At 47.4% G+C, this 23,410-nt stretch overlaps 1 protein-coding gene across 1 annotated transcript in view; it reads right to left on the reverse strand.

Moving 5' to 3' along the window:
- LOC115474051 (protein AF-10-like) overlaps positions 1-23,410 on the reverse strand; it is a 100,147-nt gene that overhangs the window by 50,826 nt on the left and 25,911 nt on the right. Inside the window, exons 7-8 of the mRNA XM_030209347.1 lie at positions 21,045-21,152; positions 13,118-13,340 (exon numbers count right to left, since the gene is read on the reverse strand). Of these exons, the coding sequence (XP_030065207.1) occupies positions 13,118-13,340; positions 21,045-21,152 (331 nt within the window). The remainder of the gene's footprint in view (positions 1-13,117; positions 13,341-21,044; positions 21,153-23,410) is intronic.

The following is a 23,410-nucleotide window of genomic DNA, read 5'->3' on the forward strand; positions in this document are numbered from 1 at the left end:
TGACCCAAAATCCCGCCAGCAGAAGTCCTGTGTTGTCTGCTGAGTCTCACTCCAGCGATCTTCGGCGTTGCTAGCACAGAACCCCGCCTTGCACAGGCTAGCAAGCAACGCCAAAGATCGCTGGAGTGAGACTCAGCAGACAACACAGGACTTCTGCTGGCGGGGTTTCGGGTCCCCCGCCGGCAAAGCAACGCGACGGTGGGTGGCTTGGGGGGGGGGGGTGTTGCGGGTGGATTTTGCACCTCCTACATTCTGTGGGCGGGGCTTCTTTCGAACTGCAGCTTTGGTGGGTGGCTTGGGGGGGGGGGGGGGGGGGTTGGACTTGGAACACTGGTGTCCGGAGTCATTTGTACTCCGGAGCTTTGGACGTGGTTTCCCTCCAGATTTTTTCCGCGGGTGGATCTGGAGGTTGGTGGGCTGGTTTCCTAGGCAGGGGGAGGAGTAGGTACTCCTCCACCTGCTTGGTTGCGATCCCTTCCTTTAGTTTACTGTTCTGAAGACAACGTTCTGACGTTTGACGCGTGGGTGGGGCACGGGTCAGTGGAGTGGCTTCACCACCATGAATCCACGAACCCTTCAGGGAGTGATTGAGTGACTTCAGAACGTTGTCTTCAGAACGTTGAGGGTGAGTTTTATTATAGTAACATAGTAGATGACGGCAGAAAAAGACCTGCATGGTCCATCCAGTCTGCCCAACAAGATAAACTCATATGTATTACTTTCTGTGTATACCCTACCTTGATTTGTACCTGTGCTCTTCAGGGCACAGACTGTATAAGTCTGCCCAGCACTATCCCCGCCTCCCAACCCCAGCCCCTACTCCCAACCACCGGCTCTGGCACAGACCGTATAAGTCTGCCCAGCACTATCCCCGCCTCCCAACCACCAGTCCCGCTACCCACCACCGGCTCTGGCACAGACCGTATAAGTCTGCCCAGCACTATCCCCGCCTCCCAACCACCAGCCCCTCCTCCCAACCACCGGCTCTGGCACAGACCGTATAAGTCTGCCCAGCACTATCCTCACCTCCCAACCACCAGTCCCGCTGCCCACCACCGGCTCTGGCACAGACCGTATAAGTCTGCCCAGCACTATCCCCGCCTCCCAACTCCAGCCCCTCCTCCCAACCACCGGCTCTGGCACAGACCGTATAAGTCTGCCCAGCACTATCCCCACCTCCCAACCACCAGTCCTGCTGCCCACCACCGGCTCTGGCACAGACCGTATAAGTCTGCCCAGCACTATCCCCGCCTCCCAACCACCAGCCCCTCCTCCCAACCACCGGCTCTGGCACAGACCGTATAAGTCTGCCCAGCACTATCCTCACCTCCCAACCACCAGTCCCGCTGCCCACCACCGGCTCTGGCACAGAACACTGCAGCAAAATTGATATATAGACGTAAGATCTACTATCTTCTCTACTGAGAGAATTTCATTGGTTACCGGTGAGAGCTCGGGTGGATGTTAAGGTAAAATTATGTATCATACCTGATAATTTTCTTTCCATTAATCATAGCTGATCAATCCATAGACTGGTGGGTTGTGTCCATCTACCAGCAGGTGGAGATAGAGAGCAAACTTTTGCCTCCCTATATGTGGTCATGTGCTGCCGGAAACTCCTCAGTATGTCGATATCAAAGCTCCATCCGCAGGACTCAGCACTTAGAGAATTACACCCACAAAGGGACACTCTGCCCAGCTCACCACCGCCGAAACGGGGGAGGGGAATTAACCCAGCTCATCCCCACACAAGTGGGGGAGGGGAATCCGTCCAGCTCATCCCCGCGGAGCGGGGGAGGGACACCACACCCGCCGATGCGGGGGGATCTGGCTTATCCTGCAACCGCAACCACGGGAGGAGCTGACTGACCCTAACACCGCCGAAGCGGGAGGGATACAAAGCTGCCCTACTGCCGCACGAAGCGGGAGGGAGCACTGGCAGAATTTAAGTCTCAATCCAGCCCCGTAAAACGGAGGGGAGAGGAATGCAGCAGCTCACTGTAACACAAATTCGTCTCAACTCTTGAAGAATCCATTGAAAAACTTGAACACGAAGTCCTCCTGAACAGGAACTGAAGACTAAACTTGAACCTGAAATGCAACCAGAATATAACCAATACAGATATCTGGGAGGGACTATGGATTGATCAGCTATGATTAATGGAAAGAAAATTATCAGGTATGATACATAATTTTACCTTCCATATCATCATGCTGATCAATCCATAGACTGGTGGGATGTACCGAAGCAGTACTCACCCAGGGCGGGACATTGAAATCCCTGACTGCAACACTGAAGCTCCAAACCGGGCCTCCGCCCGAGCAGCCACAGTCAAGCGGTAATGCCTGGAGAAGGTATGGGCCGAAGCCCAAGTTGCCGCCTTGCAAATCTCTTCCAAGGAGACGGACCCGGCCTCTGCCATCGAGGCCGCCTGAGCTCTAGTGGAGTGAGCCTTCAGCTGGATAGGCGGCACCTTCCCCGCGGCCACATAAGCCGCTGCAATGGCTTCCTTGACCCATCTTGCCACTGTAGGCTTAGCAGCCTGCAGACCCTTACGAGGACCTGCAAACAGGACAAACAGATGATCCGATTTCCGGAAATCATTGGTCACTTCCAAGTATCTGATGATGACACGTCTCACATCCAGATATTTGAGAGCAGAGTATTCCTCTGGGTAGTCCTCCCTACAAAAGGAAGGGAGACAGAGCTGCTGATTCACATGGAAGCGAGAAACAATCTTGGGCAGGAAGGAAGGCACTGTGCGAATAGTCACTCCTGCCTCAGTGAACTGCAGAAAAGGCTCTCGACATGAGAGTGCCTGGAGCTCGGAAACTCTTCTGGCTGAAGTGATAGCCACCAAAAAGACTGCTTTCAACGTCAGGTCTTTCAGAGATGCCCTCGACAAGGGTTCAAAAGGCGGCTTCTGCAATGCTCTTAGCACCAGGTTGAGATTCCACGCAGGCACCACTGAGTGCAGAGGAGGGCGCAGGTGATTAACTCCCTTGAGAAAGCGCACCACATCTGGCTGCGAAGCCAGGGAAACACCCTTCAGGCGGCCCCTGAAGCAAGCCAGAGCCGCTACCTGGACTTTAAGGGAACTGAGCGACAGGCCTTTCTCCAGACCTTCTTGCAGGAACGTCAACACTGAAGAAATTGGAGCAGTGAAGGGAGAAAGTGAGCCTGCTTCACACCACGCTGCAAAGATACGCCAAACCCTGGCGTAAGCAGTAGAAGTAGAGCTTCCTCGCTCTCAGCATAGTGGCGATGACCTTGTCTGAGAAGCCCTTCTTTCTCAGACGCTGCCGCTCAATAGCCAGGCCGTAAGACCAAATGGGGAGGGATCCTCCATCACCACGGGACCCTGATGTAACAGGCCCTGCTCCACTGGCAGCCGCAGAGGATCGTCGACTGATAGCCTGATCAAGTCCGCATACCAGGGACGTCTGGGCCAATCCGGACCCACCAGGATTATCCGGCCCGGATGCTTTGCCACCCAGTCTAGCACCCTGCCCAACATGGGCCAGGGCAGGAACACATAGAGAAGCTCTTGTGTCGGCCACTGTTGGAGAAGAGCATCTACTCCCAGGGATCGAGGGTCCCGTCCTCTGCTGAAAAAGCGCGGCACTTGGCAATTGGCCGATGACGCCATCAGATCTAGGCTCGGCTGGCCCCAGCGCTTCGTGATGTCCAAGAACGCCTGAGCAGATAGCTGCCACTCTCCGGGATCCAAGGTATGGCGACTGAGAAAGTCCGCCTTGACATTCATGACTCCGGCAATGTGGGCCGCTGACAGCTGTTCCAGGTTCGCTTCCGCCCACTGGCATAGATTCATGGCCTCCTTGGCTAGAGGGGCGCTCTTGGTACCTCCCTGGCGGTTGACATAGGCCACAGCTGTGGCATTGTCCGACAGGACCCGTACTGGCTTCAACACCAGTACCGGGATGAACTCCAAAAGCGCCAACCGAATGGCTCTGAGTTCCAGGAGGTTGATAGACCACTTTGCCTCTGCAGGAGACCAGAGCCCCTGCACTGTCCTTCCCAAGCAGTGGGCTCCCCAGCCCGACAAAGAGGCGTCCGTCGTGACGACAATCCATTCCGGGGTCACCAGAGGCATTCCCGCAGACAACTTGTCTGTCTGCATCCACCAGCTCAGCGCTTTGCGCACTGCTGGGTCGAAGGGAAGGCGCACAGCATAATCCTCCGACATCGGAGTCCAGCGCTGCAGCAGAGAGTGTTGTAGTGGTCTCATATGAGCCCTGGCCCAGGGCACTACTTCCATCGTGGCCGTCATAGAGCCCAACAGCTGCACATAGTCCCAAGCCCGAAGAGGAGAGGCTACTAGGAACTGGTCCACCTGAGCCTGAAGTTTGACAATCCGATTGTCTGGCAGGAACACTCTGCCCACTTGGGTGTCGAATCGAACTCCCAGATACTCCAGGGACTGAGTCGGGCGCAGCTGGCTCTCCTCCCAGTTGATGATCCACCCCAGGGAGCTCAACAGAGCAACTACCCGGTCCACAGCTTTGCCGCACTCTGCATAAGAGGGGGCTCGGATCAACCAGTCGTCCAGATAAGGATGGACTTGTACTCCTTCCCTTCGCAGGAAGGCCGCGATGACCACCATTACTTTGGAGAAGGTCCGCGGAGCAGTAGCCAACCCGAAAGGGAGGGCTCTGAACTGGAAGTGTCGTCCCAGGACTGCAAAACGCAGAAAGCGTTGATGAGGAGGCCAGATGGGAATATGCAGGTACGCTTCCTTGATGTCCAAGGAAGCCAAGAACTCTCCTGCCTTCACTGCCGCTATAACAGAGCGGAGAGTCTCCATGCGAAAGTGCCGCACTTTCAAGGCCCAATTGACCCCTTTGAGGTCGAGGATAGGCCGTACAGAACCTCCTTTCTTTGGTACCACAAAGTAAATGGAGTAACGTCCCTTGCCAAGCTGATTTTCTGGCACCGGAACGACCGCACCCAGGCGGATCAGGTTGTCCAAGGTCTGCTGCACTGCCACAGCTTTGACCGGAGACTTGCAGGGAGAGAGAACAAACCCATCTCTTAAGGGTCGGCAGAACTCTAGCTTGTAGCCGTCTCTGATGACTTCCAGCACCCAAGCGTCTGAAGTTATTGTGGTCCACTCGCCCAGAAACGAGGACAGCCGTCCACCAATCTGCACTGGGGCGTGGACCAAGGCCCCGTCATTGGGTACGAGACCCTGGGGGAGGACCGGAGGGAGCACCTCCGGGACGGCGGTCTCTGCGAAAGGAATGCTGCTTGGGGGAGAAGTTCCTCTTGAAGGAAGAGGGGGCAGAGGAGCCCGACCTGCCCGGGCGGTACCGACGGGCTTCCTGAAACCGTCCTCTGGAGGTACCGGGGCGAGTACTAGCCCGAGCCCTGACCTCTGGTAACTTCTTGCCCTTAGACGTGCCGAGATCGGTCACGATTTTGTACAGCTTGACCCCAAAGAGCAGCTTGCCTTTAAAAGGCAATCTAGCCAGGCGGGATTTAGAGGCGTGGTCAGCAGACCAATGCTTCAGCCAAAGCCACCGCCGCGCAGAGATTGTCTGAGCCATGCCCTTAGCTGAGGCCCTCAAGACATCATACAGCAAGTCTGCCAAATAGGCTAAGCCCGATTCCAGGGCCGGCCAATCAGCCCTCAAGGAATGATCCGAGGGGGAAGCCCGCTGCACCATAGTCAGGCACGCCCTGGCCACATAGGAGCCGCAAACTGAGGCCTGCAAACTTAAAGCAGCCGCCTCAAAGGACGACCTTAAGGCCGCCTCCAATCTTCTGTCTTGGGCGTCCTTTAGGGCCGTGCCACCTTCCACCGGCAATGCCGTTTTCTTAGTCACCGCAGTGATTAAAGAATCCACGGTAGGCCACAGATAGGCCTCACGTTCACTTTCAGGCAAAGGGTAGAGGCGGGACATAGCCCTAGCCACTTTAAGGCTCGCTTCCGGGACATCCCATTGAGCCGAAATTAAGGTGTGCATGGCATCATGCACGTGGAAGGTTCTAGGCGGGGGCTTCGTCCCCAGCATAATGGCAGAGCCAACAGGGGCTGAGGGAGAGACGTCCTCCGGAGAGGAAATCTTCAAAATGCCCATGGCCTGCACTAACAGGTTGGGCAAATCCTCTGAGCTAAAGAGCCGCGCTGCAGAGGGGTCATCCGCTCCATCCGAGCGGGGATCCGTCTCCTCCAAGGAATCCGCAAAGGACCGTTGGGAGAACTCAGATACGCTGCCCTCATCTACATCGGAGGAGACAAAGTCCTCCAAGGCCTGGGAATCAACCCGAGGGCGTTTACCTCCGGGGGCCTCAACCTCTTTACCAGACGAGGGAGCAGGGGCAGCGTTTTGCATAAGGAAGGCCTGATGCAGCAGCAAAACAAACTCGGGGGAGAAACCCCCCAGACTGTGCACTTCCGCAGCCTGGGCTACAGCCCTAGACGCACCCTCAACCGGCGCTCGCAAGAGCGGGGGAGAGACATGCTGCGCATCCAAGATGGCGTCCGGCGCGACACTCCGCGAAGGAGCCGCGCGGGAAGGACGGCGCTTAACTTTAGCCGCTTTTGTGCCGTCGCCCAAATTAAGGGCGTTCATGGCATTAATGTCTCCCAACCTCAAGGGCGGCCCAAGAAGAAGCCGTCCGAGCCGCGTGGCCGGCCAAGATGGCGGAGGCGAGCAGCGGGGGATGGGCGTTTATGGCGGGAAAAACCGCCACACCGGAGGAAGGACCGGGACACTCATCGGTCACGAAACTGTCACCCAACAAGGGCGAATCAGACTTCAAGACCCCCGCATCCCCTCTAGAAGCGCCCAAGCGATCCGGGGAGCGACTCTTTGCGCCCTCGCCCTCCGACGCCATAGGCCACGTGGAGATCAATCGGGGAACCCCCTGCCCGCTATAAAAAGGTAAAAATTACCTGCTTTCCGCTCCGAGCTGTAACGACCTGGTGTCCCAGTGAGTAGCTGCAATAAACGTTTAAATAAACGTCGAAATAAACGCCTTTAAGGACGTTCAAAATTTTTTTTTTTTTTAACGGAGCCAGCGGGAGGGGGGAGAAAAGGAGGGACCTGGCGCCACCAGGTTTGCACTTGCTCAAGAAGAGCCCTAAACCCCAGGCACTCAACAAAACCTAAAAATTAGGCTTGGAGGCCTAGCCAGAGCTGCTGCTGTGTGTGACCACCACCTGCTGAGATAGAGAACATACTGAGGAGTTTCCGGCAGCACATGACCACATATAGGGAGGCAAAAGTTTGCTCTCTATCTCCACCTGCTGGTAGATGGACACAACCCACCAGTCTATGGATTGATCAGCATGATGATATGGAAACTGGCCTGTTCCGTTCATAAGATCTTTGCAGGCTGCAGGGTTGCCAGGTGGAAAATATTTTTCCAGCCTAAAGGAGCCCAAAATCCAGCCCAAAACCCGCCCAAACTCAAACCCCGCCCCTGACACCCCCGCCCCCGCGTCATCACCCCCGCCCCCGCCGTCATCAACCCGCCCCCGCCGTCATCGGCCCCGCCTTCCCCGTCACTAACCCCGCCTTCCCCGTCACTAACCCCGCCTCCCACGTCACTAACCCCGCCTTCCCCGTCACTAACCCCGCCTCCCACGTCACTAACCCCGCCCAAAAATGTCACTAACCCCGCCCACCGCGGCCGAAAAAGCCACCTAAAAAAACCGCCCGAAGCACAAAAACCAGCCCAAAAAACCGCAACCCGCCGCGGGCAAAAATTTCCCGCGGCGGGTCGCGGAAAACCGCCCAATTGGGCGGTAAAACCGCCCACCTGGCAACACTGGCAGGCTGTTGCTCAGTTTCTCATGTTCAAGTGTCAACTTTTCCTTACAGAAGGATAATGACCTGTTCTAGCACTTTGTTGAGACTTGGTTTCCCTCTTTGACAAATATTTAGGTTCTGCTTAAATTGATGTAATCTTTTTTTTTTTATGTAACCCACTTTGATTCCTTGATTTAAGTAGGATATAAGCATTGGAATGGAATGGAACTCTATTCCTACGGGTATCTTATCATTTACCACCCACGCTAAATCTGTTAGCATACCTTAGTAAAAGGACCCCTATGTGACTACCCTTTGAAAATTGCACCCCCTTGGGAAAAGGGTTGTTATGGGCGGCAGGCTTAGGGTGGGTTCATGGAAGCATGCAAGGGAATTTAAGTCTAAAATTCTCTGCACGTTCTTTGCTCCTCTGTATCTACAGAGTACTCAGGGTAAAGAATTCCTGTGGCTCTGGCCCAGGGCCGCAGAGAGACTAGGCCGGGTCTGGGGCAAGGCCATCCCCCCCTGCTGCTGCTGCATTCACTTTGCAGCTCCTCAGTACCTCTCCACTCTCATCTCTCCCTACATTCCTCCCCGGGAGCTCCGTTCACTGGGTAAATCTCTCTTATCTGCACCCTTCTCCTCCACTGCTAACTCCAGACTCCGTTCCTTTTATCTTGCTGCACCATATGCCTGGAATAGACTTCCTGAGACGGTACGTCAAGCTCCATCTCTGACCTTCTTCAAATCTAAGCTAAAAGCCCACCTTTTTGATGCTGCTTTTAACTCCTAACCCTTATTCACTTGTTCAGAACCCTTATTTTATCATCCTCATTTTAATATTCCTTATTTATTATTTATAGCATTTATATCCCACAATTCCCCACCCATGGGTAGGCCAAATGTGGCTTACGACAATCTATATAAACATACATCAAGTCAGCAAACAATGAATGGCTTAGAAGCGTAAGAGAGAGAGGGTAAAAGAGAAAGAGTAGTGGTGATCAACATGACACCATGACAGAGACAGTCAGAAGTAAGAAATGCTAGGCGGGTTTTGAGCGTAAGCTTGGCCAAATAAAAAGGTCTTGAGGTGCTTTTTGAAGGTTGGGTGATCAGGAGTAAGTTTCACCAATTTAGGCAGACCATTCCACAAATGAGCACTAGTATAGGAGAAGGAGGATGCATAGGTGGTCTTGTACTTGAGGCCACTATATACTGGGTAATGAAGATTTAGGTACGACCGAGCTGATCTGTGAGAGTTCCTAGGTGGCAAGTTGATTAGGGTGTCCATGTATGCTGGGGCTTCACCGTAGATGATTTTTCTTGTTTGTCCTGTTTGCCTGTCCTAATTAGACTGTAAGCTCTGTCGAGCAGGGACTGTCTCTTCATGTTCAAGTGTACAGCGCTGCGTATGTCTAGAAATGATAAGTAGTAGTAGTATGTTAAGAGTGCATAAGCGTGGACTTTCATGAAATAGGTTCCCTGACCCTGCCCCAGCAGCATGCAAATTCAAGCACACTAATTTGTTCCTGCTCTAAAGGTGATGAAATTATAGGCACATACTCTATACATATTTTATAAATTACACACATAAGTACATAGTACGTAAGTACATAAGTATTGCCATACTGGGACAGACCAAAGGTCCATCAAGCCCAGCATCCTATTTCCAACAGTGGCCAATTCAGGTCACAAATACCCGGCAAGATCCCAAAAAAAGTACAAAACATTTTATGCTGCTTATCCCAGAAATAGTGGATTTTCCCCAAGTCCAATTTAATAATGGTCTATGGACTTTTCCTTTAGGAAGCCATCCAAACCTTTTTTAAACTCTGCTAAGCTAACCGCCTTTACCACATTCTCTGGCAACGAATTCCAGAGTTTAATTACACATTGAGTGAAGAAACATTTTCTCCGATTCGTTTTAAATTTACTACTTTGTAGCTTCATCGCACGCCCCCTAGTCCTAGCATTTTTGGAAAGTGTAAACAGACGCTTCACGTCTATCCGTTCCACTCCACTCATTATTTTATATACCTCTATCATATCTCCCCTCAGCCGTCTTTTCTCCAAGCTGAAGAGCCCCAGCCGCTTTAGCCTTTCCTCATAGGGAAGTCGTCCCACATAAATCTCAGGTCTGCCTCTGTTCCATCCACCCACAATGTTAGAACAACTACAGCACATGTGGTCCATGTAAAAGTCTATGCACATTTTTTTGGCATGCAAACTTTATGCATATATATGGCTGCACAAATTTTTAAAAAGGCCATTTCTATCTGTGGGTAACCTTTCCAAAATCGTGTGACAGTATACATGCCAATAATTATGCACAGTAACAAAACAATGCATACGTATGTGTGCGCAATATGTAGGTATTCAAGTCATGCTGTACATTCATATTTCATAACATACATATGTACATGCATAGAATACATGCACACAGGTGCACCAGTTTCAGAACAGGTGTACATTTGTACACTGGCATTTGTGCACTAGGGGCCAGAATCTATATATGGTGCTTAGAAAATCTACAAGGAAAACATTTCCATCCAAGCGTATTCTATAAGGGGTGCCTATATTTAGGCACAGTATACAGAATATGCTTAATTGATATCCCTGTGCTTAAAACTACAGGCCCTTACACCAATGAAAATGTGGTGTAAATCGTGGCAAATAGATTTAGGCGCATTGGGCCATATTCTATAACTACATGCATAAATTTTTAGAGCGACCACAAAACACCCATTTCCTCACCCAAAACCACGCCCCTTTTGCCTGTACACATTAGAATTTAGGCGCAGTGAATTACAGAATCCGTTTAGCAAGTTACGCGTGTAAATTCTAATTATTGCCAATTAGTGCTCATTATTGCTTGTTAAATGCTGTTAATGCAGACTGGCTTAAGCCAATTTAGTTATGCGCATTGTTAGATAATATGCTTGGATTTCAGAACGGAACGCTAGGTGCACCATATAGAATCCAGGGGTATGGGGGCAATTCAGTATACTGTAATGTGCCAAAAGATAGGCACCAGAATGCATGCAAAATGCTGGGCACTAAGCACTACTCTGTAATGACATCTGGGTGCCCAGTAGCGCTGTCCAATTCACTCAAAACGATCTCGATTTGATTCAATTCGATTCACTCATATGAATTGGTTTTTTGATTCGATTCAGCTTTACTGAACTACAGAGGCCCATAGCCTCAGACCTATGCTAACATTAAAACAGACAGAGTAGCACAAACAGGCAGAAGCAACTGAACATTTTAAACATTCATGAAACCATTTGCGATGACAGGTTAAACTGCACCAGCCTCTATGTCTCTAAAATGTCTACATTATCTCCACAATTATTGTTCAGTATTAAAATTAAGTTCAAATAAAACATACCCTTAGGAAAGGGCCCTTAAAAGTTTTTTAAAAGTAGTCCTGCCATGAAGCTGCTTCTTCACCCAAAAAGCAGACAAACAAGAAGAGTTCAAGGACATTTTTTCTTTTTTAATCATTAACACAGAACAAACAAAAGTGTAAGGGCTGGATAAAAGAATTAAAACAAAGTTTAAAGCAAATGCCCTCAGTATGTAATACTTGGTAGCAGCCTGAGCCAACAGATTTATTTTCCACTGAACATAATTAACTTTGTATGAGCTTGGCAGCTAATAGGAGCAAGAGCACACATGCCATCTTTTTCTTTTGATGTAGGCACAAGAAAAAAAAAAGATGTTAAATGCTCCCAGGTTTCAACCTAATTAATGGTTTGTTTGTTTGTTTGTTTGTTTTTAATTGTACTTATAAATAGTAAGTCTGATTGTTAAGCACCTGATTCTCATGTCATCTGTTTTGGTGGCCTTTTAGTAGGTTAAAATATCTCTGCACAAATACAGGGGGTCAATATAACTAGCCCCTCCAATGACTCTTACTGATGAAACCAATACTTCCTCTGTGTACATCCATATCCTGCACAAGCCAGCATGTTTAAAAATATAAATGAGATCAATTAAAACTGCTACCAACAATAAAGAACGACAACGTGGATAGAGCAGCTCATAGGTTTGCTTGCTTTGTTTTGGGTTAACGGGGATGCAACTGCGCAGAGGAGAGGGAAAGGGAGTTGTCAATCAAACCTCCTTGCATTGGTGGCTTGGAGCAGCTGCCGGTCCTGCCCACCTGATGTCCGTTCCTGTTCCGGGGCAGAGACGGCAGCCTGTGCCAATAGAGAGACCAGTGGCACGTAAGTTTATCTTCTTGTTGCTGTTGTTGCTGCTGCTGCTGAGGGAAGTAGCAGCAGCGGCTTGTGTGACAGCGGGAGAGCAGCAAGGAAGCAACAGTGGCAGCGGCAGTGGCTTGTTTGACAGCGGGAGGGAAGCAGCAGCAGCAGCTTGGGTGATAGTGGGCGCGTGAGCGGGCAGGAGGTGAGGAAATCCCGAATCGGGACTCACGATTTATTTCTGAAACGAATTGTGAATTGGACAGCACTAGTGCCTAGATGCTGTTACAGAACAGAGCATAAATTGGCATATATGCGCCAACATTCCGGCACGCACACTTACATCTGGTCTTAGTCAGGTAGAAATGCACACACCTAAATGTTACACTTTAGCGCAAAACTTATAGCATTCTATACGTTACACATGTAAATGTAAGACTCACCCATGTATATGCCCCCTTGCCAGGGGCAGACTAGCAGTGATCTGGGCCCCCGGACAATAACTAACAAAACTACTAACTACCTAACAAAAATGATTAAACTAGGTGGACCTATGGGGAAAGGGAACCCTCTATTGTTGTGGGTGCTCTGGCGCCGCCCTATTGTCCCAATGGTCAGTCCACCCCTGCCCCTTGCAAAAACAAATACACTCTACGAACATTGTGCATGCAATTTACAGAATAGTGCTCAGCGTGCACAGGAATGTTACATTCACAAATGTAAATGCTAGTATTCTGTAATCTTAGCATGCAAACAGTGTAAGATTAGTAAATAAAAAAGTGGAGTGGAGGAGTGGCCTAGTGGTTAGGGTGGTGGACTTTGGTCCTGAGGAACTGAGTTCGATTCCCGGCACAGGCAGCTCCTTGTGAACTCTGGGCAAGTCACTTAACCCTCCATTGCCTGGCGCATAGAGCCTGCCATGAGTGGGAAAGCGCGGGGTACAAATTTAACAAAAATAAAATGAGGAAGTATTAGGGCTGGTTCTGGGAACCAACTTTATAAAAGCACATAGGCACCTACGTTACCTTTAAAAAGCATACCTTTTTCAACTTCTCACATAAGTGTCATTATAAAGTCAGGCCCTTAATATCAGCAATCCTTTGGTGAATTATGCTAATAATGCATACTTGTTCCTGCTTTGAAGCTTTTTCCCTCGCAGTCTTGACCTCTCTGGCCTGCATGGAGTTCTGCATCCTTCTTTTTGCCTTTGCTCCCAGCGCTTTTACCCTTGGAAATCTCCTTTTTATTTGCTGTTTGCATGGTCTTTTTCAGAGAACCAGGGCTCACAAACTGCTTGATGGAGTTTTCAGAACCCTTCGTAGAGCTGGAGCAGCTGGAACATCCAAGAGCCTAAAGGTGTGAGGATATCAGGGATTTAAAAAAAAACAAACAAAAAAAAAAAACAGAAAACAACCGAAAAGAAAATCTGCTCCCAGTAGCCTTATACTAGTTTTTATTAAGTAGCCTTAAAATGTGTTTAATGCTTTTAATGTTATTCTCAGCTCTAATGATTTTTACTGCTGTAGTTACTTTCTGCAATGATATATGAGCAATAGTCTCACTTGTGCTGCAGCCACCCCTGCTTATTTGTGTAAAGTTTGTTTGGTTTATTCTCCTGCAAGGGCAATCTCCCTTTTTCAGCCAAGCTTGATTCCTTTGTTTACCTATTGTCACTTCCTGATTATTTCTACTATCTTTGTCCTGATGGGTCAGCTAGGGTATGACCTGTCTCTCCAATCGAGGACTGCTCTCTAGGACCTCTCCTACCTGGTCTCAAGTTCTGTACCTACTGGTCCTTCTCTCTCTCTCCCCTGGGCTTGTGGGCACTGTTCTCAACTCTCTGCCCCTTGAGCTCAGACATTCTCCATGTTATCGGATGCACAGGTTCCCCTGCAGAGATCTTGTCTTTTTACTTTGTTCATTCTCTCTCTCAAGACACTGCATGAATTGAAATCCCATCTCTGAACTACCTTCATTCACCTATCAGCTCTCCCACCTCTGCCATAAAGCTTCCTTCTCTTCAAATCTCCATCTCCACCCTTCGATACAGCTCTCAGAACTTCGAAGTCTCTTGCCTCAGGGTAGTAACTTCTGAGAATCTACTAACTCTGAAATTGGCTACATTTATTCAATAAAAGTAAATTTCAGAAAAAGAAGAGAGACTTCTGGTGTTTGCTGTTGTGCGGAGGTTATACTATCTGATTATTTTAGAACATGTCTGCTTTAAGAAGATATTACGCTTTAAGAGATCAGAAACATCTGCACTTCTTAGAAAGCGATTATTCCTGTATTTGTAGTATCGTTGACTAGGGGGAGCCAAACATTATCTATGGTCAATCTAATCTGTACAATCTATATACCTATATGTCACCTCTATCCTCATCTTTGGAGAGCCTAAATTCATTCAAACCATCTTTTAGCAGAGCCTATGATATCTGTCTAGCTGCAGAAATCTATCCACCACTCTGTTCATCCATCTGCAGGGTCTATTTCAGAAATTCTTTAAGCTGGGACAATGACCACCCAGAGCATTCATGCTGCTGCCTGAGGAGGAGTGGAAATGTAGTGAAGTCTTTTTTCAGCTATGGATGATTCAGTAGTTAAAACCATTTCTTAGCAAATCCAACTTAAGAACATAAGAATAGCCATATTGGGTCAGACCAATGGTCCATGTAGTCCAGTATCCTGCTTCTAACAGTGGCCAATCCAGGTCACAAGTACCTGGCTGAAACCCAGGGCTCCTTTTACTAACCAGTGGTAAGCCCAACACGGGCTTACCGCTCGCTATAACAAAAGTACCGCCAGGCTACCACAGCAGCCTGGTGATACTTCCCACCCTACTGCGCTGTATTTCCAGCGCTACAAAAATTTATTTTTGTAGCGCTGGACTGTACCCAGCAGTAATCACTGCCCGGTTACAGTGGGGTTAGCACAGGAGCCCTTACCACCACCTTTTCTAAAATATCTAGGGAATTGTGAATGTCTAAAAGGTAAGATAAGCCTTTAAGCTTTCAGCTGAAAATTTACCTACATTTTGGAGTTTAAAATTATGAGTCTAGGTTTAGGCCTGTCATTCATATGCCTAGATTTAAGCACTTTCAATTAAAATTGTAGTGCTAAGCTCCTTTTTCCCTGCCATAAATTTGCCCCTGTTGCCACCCATTTTTAGGCTCCTAAATTTAGGAGTTTAGTGAAATAGAGTATCAATATAAGAACTATATATTTGGGGGGATGACAACATCATCTTGCTGTCCCCCAAATATGTGTGGAAGCAGATTTTTAAAATCAATGCTCTCAAACACCACAGATCCCTGATCCCCTCACATGCCAGTCCAGACCTCCCCTAACTCATACCCAAAGCATGTAAGCCTCCTCCTAGTCTCACACCAAAATCCATAAGTAATCACTACTCCAAACCTACAATACAAATCAATAAGATACCCTACTCCAGTACTGAAGACCTCTTAAATGTTAGTACAGCGACATTGTAGACGATTCATTGATGAATTGGTGACCAATTAAATTGTTTTAGGAAAGGGGAGGTGTGGTCATAATGGTGTGCATGACAGATTAGGCAGATAGCAGTGTTTTGAAGATATTGTACTATTTTGAGTGATGACTGAGGTAAACAAGCATAAATGATATTGCCATAATCCAGACAAGAGCTAAAAGGGATAGAACAAGGGTATGGAACTGCTTTATATTAAAATAATAATGTATCACCCTTAATTTTCAAAAATTAAGAAAGCTAACCTTGGATAATTGAGAGATTTGTGGGATGAATGATAATGCAGAGTCAAAGATAATACCAAATAACGGAAAAGTAGAGACTGGAGTAATAGAAATACTGAACAATTAGATAGGAGAAGACGGGGGGAGTTAATGCGCCAGAGAAATAACAGGCGACTGCTTTTTCTTTATTAAGTATTATGTGATGATCTTTTAACCATGATGCAACTGTGTCGACACACACTAGTACAGAGACGAGTGAAGGTGATAGAGGGGAGGTGGGAAACAACAGTAGAATATAATCGGCATATACACATACTGCGATATCAAACGATTGGATCAGAGTGACAAAAGGACTAAGAAAGAGATTAAAAAGTAGAGGAGAAAGAATTGATCCTTGGGGAATACCACAGTAACTTTGTACCCTGTCTTTGTGAGAGGATATCTGAGACATGGACCTGAAAGGATCTATGTGACAGAAACAAAGAAAACCAGGGTAACACAAAACCGGAAAGACCCACTGAAGCCAGATACGACAGTAGTGGTCAATAAGGTCAAAAGCTGTCGATAGATCAAGAGAAATTACAGAAACAATTTTGTGTCGCTCGAAGTGTTAATGCAGCTCACTTAGGAGGGAAGTTATAATGGTTTTAGTACTGTGATGTTTTCTAAAACCTGATTGTCTAGGGTGAAGGGCCAGTGATTTCTCAACGAAAGAACTAAGATGATCAAAAATTATTTTTTAAAGAATTTTTGAAAAATAACAAAGATTTGAGACTGGGCAATAATGACTACAAACTGAAGGGAAGGGTCCAAAGTTGATTTTTTAAGGACAGGGCAAACTATTGCAAGTTTCCAGGATTCCGGAAACTTACCCGAAGACAGCCTCAAATTGATAATGGACAGCCAGCAGCTTCTGGCTTATCCTCTGGGAACTGCTGTGGCTTAGTTCCCTCCAGTTCTCTCACCAACTTACTGAGATCTCTCAATAGTAGAATGGAGGAGAGGCCTAATTGTTAGTGCAGTGGGTTGCAGCCCTGGAGAACCGGGTTCGATTCCTGCTGCTGCCTGTCGGCAGTGGGTTGAGATCCTGGGGAATCAGGTTCAGTTCCCTCTGCAGCGCCATGTGACCCTGGGCAAGTCACTTAGCCTTCCATTGCCCCAAGTATAATATATAAAACTTAGAATGTAAGCCCAATGCAAAGTACCTGTAATAGAAATTGTAAACCATGTGGAGGGGCATAATCAAATGGGGCACCCAAGTTTTCATGAGGACGGCCCTGTAAAGGGGCGGGGCAACCCATATTATCGAAACAAGATGGGCATCCATCTTTCGTTTCGATAATATGGTTGGGGACGCCCAAATCATGAAATTTAGGTCAACCTTAGAGATGGTTGTCCCTGATTTTCGGCGATAATGGAAACCGAGGATGCCCATCTCAAAAACTACCAAATCCAAGCCATTTGGTCGTGGGAGGAGCCAGCATTCATAGTGCATTGGTCTCCCTGACATGCCAGAACACCAACCAGGCACCCTAGGGGGCACTGTAGTGGACTTCACAAAAAGGTCCCAGGTACATAGCTCCCTTACCTTGGGTGCTGAGCCCCCCAACCCCCCCCCACCCACCCACCAAAACCTAAAACCCACAACTGTACACCACTACCATAGCCCTTAGGGATGAAGAGGGGCACTACATGTGGGTACAGTGGGCTTCTGTTACCACAAGTGTAACAGGTAGGGGGAGATAGGCCTGGGTCCACCTGCCTGAAGTGCACCGCACCCACTACAACTGCTCCAGGTACCTGCATACTGCTGCGATGAACCTGAGTATGGCATTTGAGGCTGGCATAGAGGCTGGCAAAAAAGTATTTTTAAAGGTTTTTTTTTTTTGAGGGTGGGAGGGGGTTAGTGACCACTTGGGGAGTAAGGGGAGGTCATCCCCGATTCCCTCCGGTGCTCATCTGGTCAGTTCGGGCACCTTTTTAATGCTTGGTTGTGAAAAAAAAATGGACCAAGTAAAGTCGGCCAAGTGTTCATCAGGGACGCCCTTCTTTTTTCCATTATCGGCTGAGGACGCCCATCTCCTAAGCACGCCCCAGTCCCGCCTTCGCTACACTGCCGACACGCCCCCGTGAACTTTGGTCGTCCCCGTGACAAAAAGCAGTTGAGGGCGCCCAAAATTGGCTTTTGATTATGCCGATTTGGGCAACCTTGCGAGAAGGACACTCATCTCCCGATTTGTGTCGGAAGACGGGTGCCCTTCTCTTTCGAAAATTCACCTGCTAGTCATCTCAGGGATCACTTATGGTATATCAAGTGCTGAAAATAACATTTAAAAAAAATAGCCACTTGAGTTTAACTATATGTGACTGATGCTGCAACCAGAGTTGCTGACATGCCGTGACAGCTGAAGACATACTGCGGGCTGTAATCTATAACATGTCATAAATAGCATCCGCCAAGTAGGCCAATCTCACTTACAGCTGGGTATTATGGCACCCGTCTTGTGTTGCCAACTGTTGATGCCACTTCAGGCATGCTCTTGCCATGAATGAGCTGCACACTCTCGCTTGAAGGGCCAAAGAGGCCATTTCAAAGACTTATTTCAGTGAGCCACCTAGCTTCATATCCTGTAGCTCTTTTAGGGCAATGCCCCCTTTCAATGGCAAGGTGGTCTTCTTAGTCACCACTCTAACCAGGGAGCCCACTCTGGGAAGCTGCAATTTATCTTTCTCCTCCAGAACTGGTAGAGGCAGAGCCATGAATCTTCCCACTCTCAGTGCCACATCTGGTAAGACCCATTCTGCTTTAATCAGGTCTTGAATGTCTGGATGCATCAGGAAGGGCTTAGAACGACCTCCTAAGCCTCCTCATGACTGATGACGATGGAACTCCTGACGCTAAAGCAGAAGGCTCCTCAATGGAAAGCACCGCCCAGTGCTTCAGAAATAAGATTACTGAGCTCCTCTTTATGAAACAACCTCAGCACTTTTGGATCATCCTCCTCCTCAGGATGGCTCCTTCAATAATGGCTCCTCTGAATAGACTGACGACACATCAGATAAAAGAGGGAGAAGCAGAGATAACCTCATCTGCCCACACCTGTAGGTCTAAACAAGATCTCTTAGGAGCCGGAGGGGCAGTGGGGCGAGAAACGGAAGCACCTTGCAGCAACTCTGACTGTGCCTGATTCAGTAAATAGGACTGGCGTAAGAGCAATATAAACTCCAGAGAAAGCAAAGTTCCCAAAGCAGCTGAATGCTTTTTCAGGCCCTGAGGCTGTAAAATGGTAGCTGTGCTCTACGCATGATCAGCCAGAGGATGCTCCTCATTGCCAGTCAGCCCCGACAAAATGGCATCTGTTCCCGTGCTCTCCTGTATCAAACTGCGCACCGGCCCTGCCAGACAGCCCGAAGACCCTAGCATATGTCAGATGTGCTGCACTGAATCCTAAGATGTGCTGCCACCTACTGTTTCCTCCACATTTCATGAGATTCCTGGCTTGCACACACTGCAGTGCCCCAATGCTGGCCAGCAGGTCCCACAGCAGGAACACCGTTTACGTGCCTCCGCCAGTCATCATTCACCCCAACTATCACCAGCGTAGCACAACATGTCACAAGCGGTAATTCAGGATCCCTTCCCTGTACCAAGTAGAACTTAAGTTCTCCAAGCAGTTCTAAGTCAAACTTTAGTCGGACCTACCACTGCCAGCTGTTCCCCCTCCCCCCCCCCCCCCACTAAATTCACAGTCTCCACAAGTCTCACCAGAGATGATACTCCGTCCCACGCTCTCCAGCAAACCTCTTTCCTTCTCCTTTCTTTTTTTAAGGTTACCTAAGTACATAAGTATTGCCATACTGGGAAAGACCAAAGGTCCATCAAGCCCAGCATCCTGTTTCCAACAGTGGCCAATCCAGGTCACAAATACCTGGCAAGATCCCAAAACGTACAAAACATTTTATAATGCTTATCCCAGAAATAGTGGATTTCCCCCAAGTTTTCCATTAAGAAGCCGTCCAAACCTTTTTTAAACTCCACTAAGCTAACCGCCTTTACCACATTCTCTGGCAACGAATTCCAAAGTTTAATTACACGTTGAGTGAAGAAACATTTTCTCTGATTCGTTTTAAATTTACTACATTGTAGTTTCATCGCATGCCCTCTAGTCCTACTATTTTTGGAAAGCGTAAACAGACGCTTCACATGTACCCGTTCAACTCCACTCGTTATTTTATAGATCTCTATCATATCTCCCCTCAGCCGCCTTTTCTCCAAGCTGAAGAGCCCTAGACGCTTTAGCATTTCCTCATAGGGAAGTCGTCCCATCCCCTTTATCATTTTCGTCGCCCTTCTCTGCACCTTTTCTAATTCCACAATATCTTTTTTGAGATGCAGCGGTCGCACCATGGAGCGATACAAAGGCATTATAACATCCTCATTTTTGTTTTCCATTCCTTTCCTAATAATACCTAACATTCTATTTGCTCTCTTAGCCGCAGCAGCACACTGAGCAGAAGGTTTCAACATATCATCAACGACGACACCTAGATCCTTTTCTTGGTCTGTGTCTCCTAACGTGGAACCTTGCATGACGTAGCTCTAATTCGGGTTCCTCTTTCCCACATGCATCACTTTGCACTTGCTCACATTAAACGTCATCTGCCATTTAGACGACCGAGTTTCCCAGTCTCGTAAGGTCCCGCGATTTAACGACTTTGAATAACTTTGTGTCATCAGCAAATTTAATTATCTCACTAGTTACTCCCATCTCTAGGTCATTTATAAATAGGTTGTTGTTGGAAAAGGAGGGCACCACAGAAAACAGGGGATAGGTGAAAGGAAGGAAGAAGTTGAGTGATCTGAAAACCTCCAGATATGACACCACAAACTCAAGCCACCCGCACAACTCAATTGGGGATCAGCTGACTAACTGGACCAGGAGCAAATCACTCAGAACCAGAAGCTGAAAAGTGTGCCCATCCACCTGCAGGAGATAGAAAATACTGAGCAGTTGGACTGGATGCCAGAGAAATGTCTCAGCTCAGTTTTCAGTTCTCTACCTCTACCTGCTGGTTGATGGACACAACTATCCCACAGGTTCTAGAATAGTAGGAAGCTACATAATGGAAACATTCTTTATAAATCTTATTGGGTCAACAGTCTGTATAATATAATGTTTTCCAGCAGGCCATTTCAGAGGAGATTTGGACTTCTCACACTAACCAATTTTGTGAAAATATCTGCTGTGCCTCGTCCTGTAACAGAGCAGTCCATGCAAAATGTCTCCCCCTTCCTAGATGCGTTGCAGATTTCGTTCTTACCGGACACTTGTCTTTACTCCTCTGTTGTCGGTCAGCAGCTTTTTTTCTGTTCTTGTCTCTATTAACTACAGCACTTGTATTTTTTTTCCCATCATCAGTTGAAAGTTCCTAAGAAAAAAAGAAGCTGTTGTTGCTGAACAGGCATTTGTAGTGTACCATATATCCTTATCAGTCAAATAAATTAAACAAGCTGGTACCATACTGAAAAGAAAGATACCCTGCAATCCCACCCCCAAACCCAATGTAACCCTTTCCCACCCAGCAACTTACTTTATTTATTTATTTACTTGCATACATATGCTTGATATACCGCATACGCCAATTTGGCTTCTACGCGGTTTACACAAAATATGAAATTAGCTGCTCAAGAGAAAGAAAACAAAAATCAGCGGGTAACAGGGTATGCAAGGCTAAAAAGGTGCATTTTTTTAGAACCACCTTAAACTTAACATAGGAAGGTTTAGAAGGAGGTGCACAGGAAGAGAATTACAGAGTTTGGGTCCAGCGTAACTCATAGCAGTGGCACGAGTGATATCAAGGCAGATGTTATAAGGAGCGGCAACCAAAGTAAACCAGCAGTGGAAGAGCGGCGTGACCTGGGAGGGGTGTAGGGCAGTGGTTCTCACACTGGTCCTGGAGACACCCCAGCCAGTCAAGTTTTCAGGATATCCACAATGAATATTCATGAGATAGATCTGCATGCAGTGGAGGCAGTGCATGCAAATCTCTCTCATGAATATTCATTGTGGATATCCTGAAAATTTGACTGGCTGGGGTGCCTTCAGGAACAGGTTTGAGAACCACTGCCCTTCACCCCTCCCAGGTCACACCACTATTTATGGATACACTAACCAGTTAGCGTAGCGGCAAAGTCAGCATGCTAGTTGATTAGCGCAACTTCATCCATTCTCCGCCCTGACATATCCCCTCAATGACCACACGATTAGGGCTCCTTTTACATAGCTGCGCTAGTGATTCCAGAGTGGCAAATGCAACTAAGCCCATTCAAGTCCTATGGGCTTTGTCACATTTGCTGTGCCATAACTGCTAGCGTGGCATTGTAAAAGGAACCCCTAAGCGTGCACAAATGTCAAAGTTAATGCAGAACACATTTTTGCTGCATTAAGCATGTTAGCACTGAACACAACTTTTTATAATCAAGTGTGGGCTCTACAGTACCAAGTTCCCAGACTACTCATGTACATGACCATCAGTTAGATAATAACTTGTGTTTTAAGCTCAGATCAAACAAAGGAAAGAACGGAAGGAGCCAAACCCACAAGTCAGAATGTATTCAATGGCTCAGTTTATTGACAAAATCAGTCTTAGCAAAACATGGAAAAGTCTTCTAGCAGAAAATCAAAAGAAGAGTACAGAAGGTACTTCAGATTGGAAACAACCCAAACACTGCAATGTTTCGGCAGTGAATGTGCCTTCAGTGGTCCTATTGTAAGATATACCAAATGTATGTACCCCACAATACAGTACTATGCGACTGTCACTAGAAAATGAAGAATAGTAGAAAGACTCTCAGCATATATAGCGTCAATTGCAGAAATGGCGCAAAAACTAGAGTGACAGGAAACCACTGTGTTTTATGGAAGGATTTTGTTTTCCTTTTTTCTATTAAACTCAGATCGGTTACTTTTTCAGATGTTTCTTGGACCCTAATTTGTGGTCGGATCATTATACTCTGTATTTTAATATTAATTGGTACCAACTAAATTAAAAAAAAAACTGACAACTTTTATACCAGTTATGAAGCTAAAAACAGAATTAATCTAGGGTGCTTTTGGGAAAAAGCCCTATCAGAAGATTGTTTGGATGATCCAGTGACTTTTATTGATAATTGGAATAAACATGGAGAGGCTATTTTAGATGAGCTTGTGCCAAAATTTAGGAGAACTAAAAAGGAGAGTGAGTAATGGATGGTTTAGTTCTGATCTTATTGTATTAAAACACTATTGAAAGATTTGGATTATACGGATTTTGTGGTGAGAGGAGGAGGATGTCAACGGCATAAACACATGATGTAATGGAAGTATCTTGACTAAAGACTGGTAAGGGGCCTTAAGAAAATAATAGAAAAGACAGGTGAGAGAACTAAGCCCTGGGGAACACAACACGAGAGTGGAAAGGGAGTTGACTCAAAACGAAGCCAAAGAAACACTGAAAGTGTGATCAAAGAGAAAGAAAGGACCTAAACCAGAGAAGAATTAAATCTGAGCTACCTATTTCAAACAAGTCTAGCAAGAAGCAAGGAGAGATCAATAAGGTCAAAGGTGGCACTCAAGTAAAAAGATACCACCAGGACCACGTCACCACAATCGAAAGCAAAGTGAGTGTCATTCAACACAGAAGCCAAA

Source organism: Microcaecilia unicolor, chromosome 7 (assembly GCF_901765095.1).
Source record: "Microcaecilia unicolor chromosome 7, aMicUni1.1, whole genome shotgun sequence".
NCBI classification, from domain to species: domain Eukaryota; kingdom Metazoa; phylum Chordata; class Amphibia; order Gymnophiona; family Siphonopidae; genus Microcaecilia; species Microcaecilia unicolor.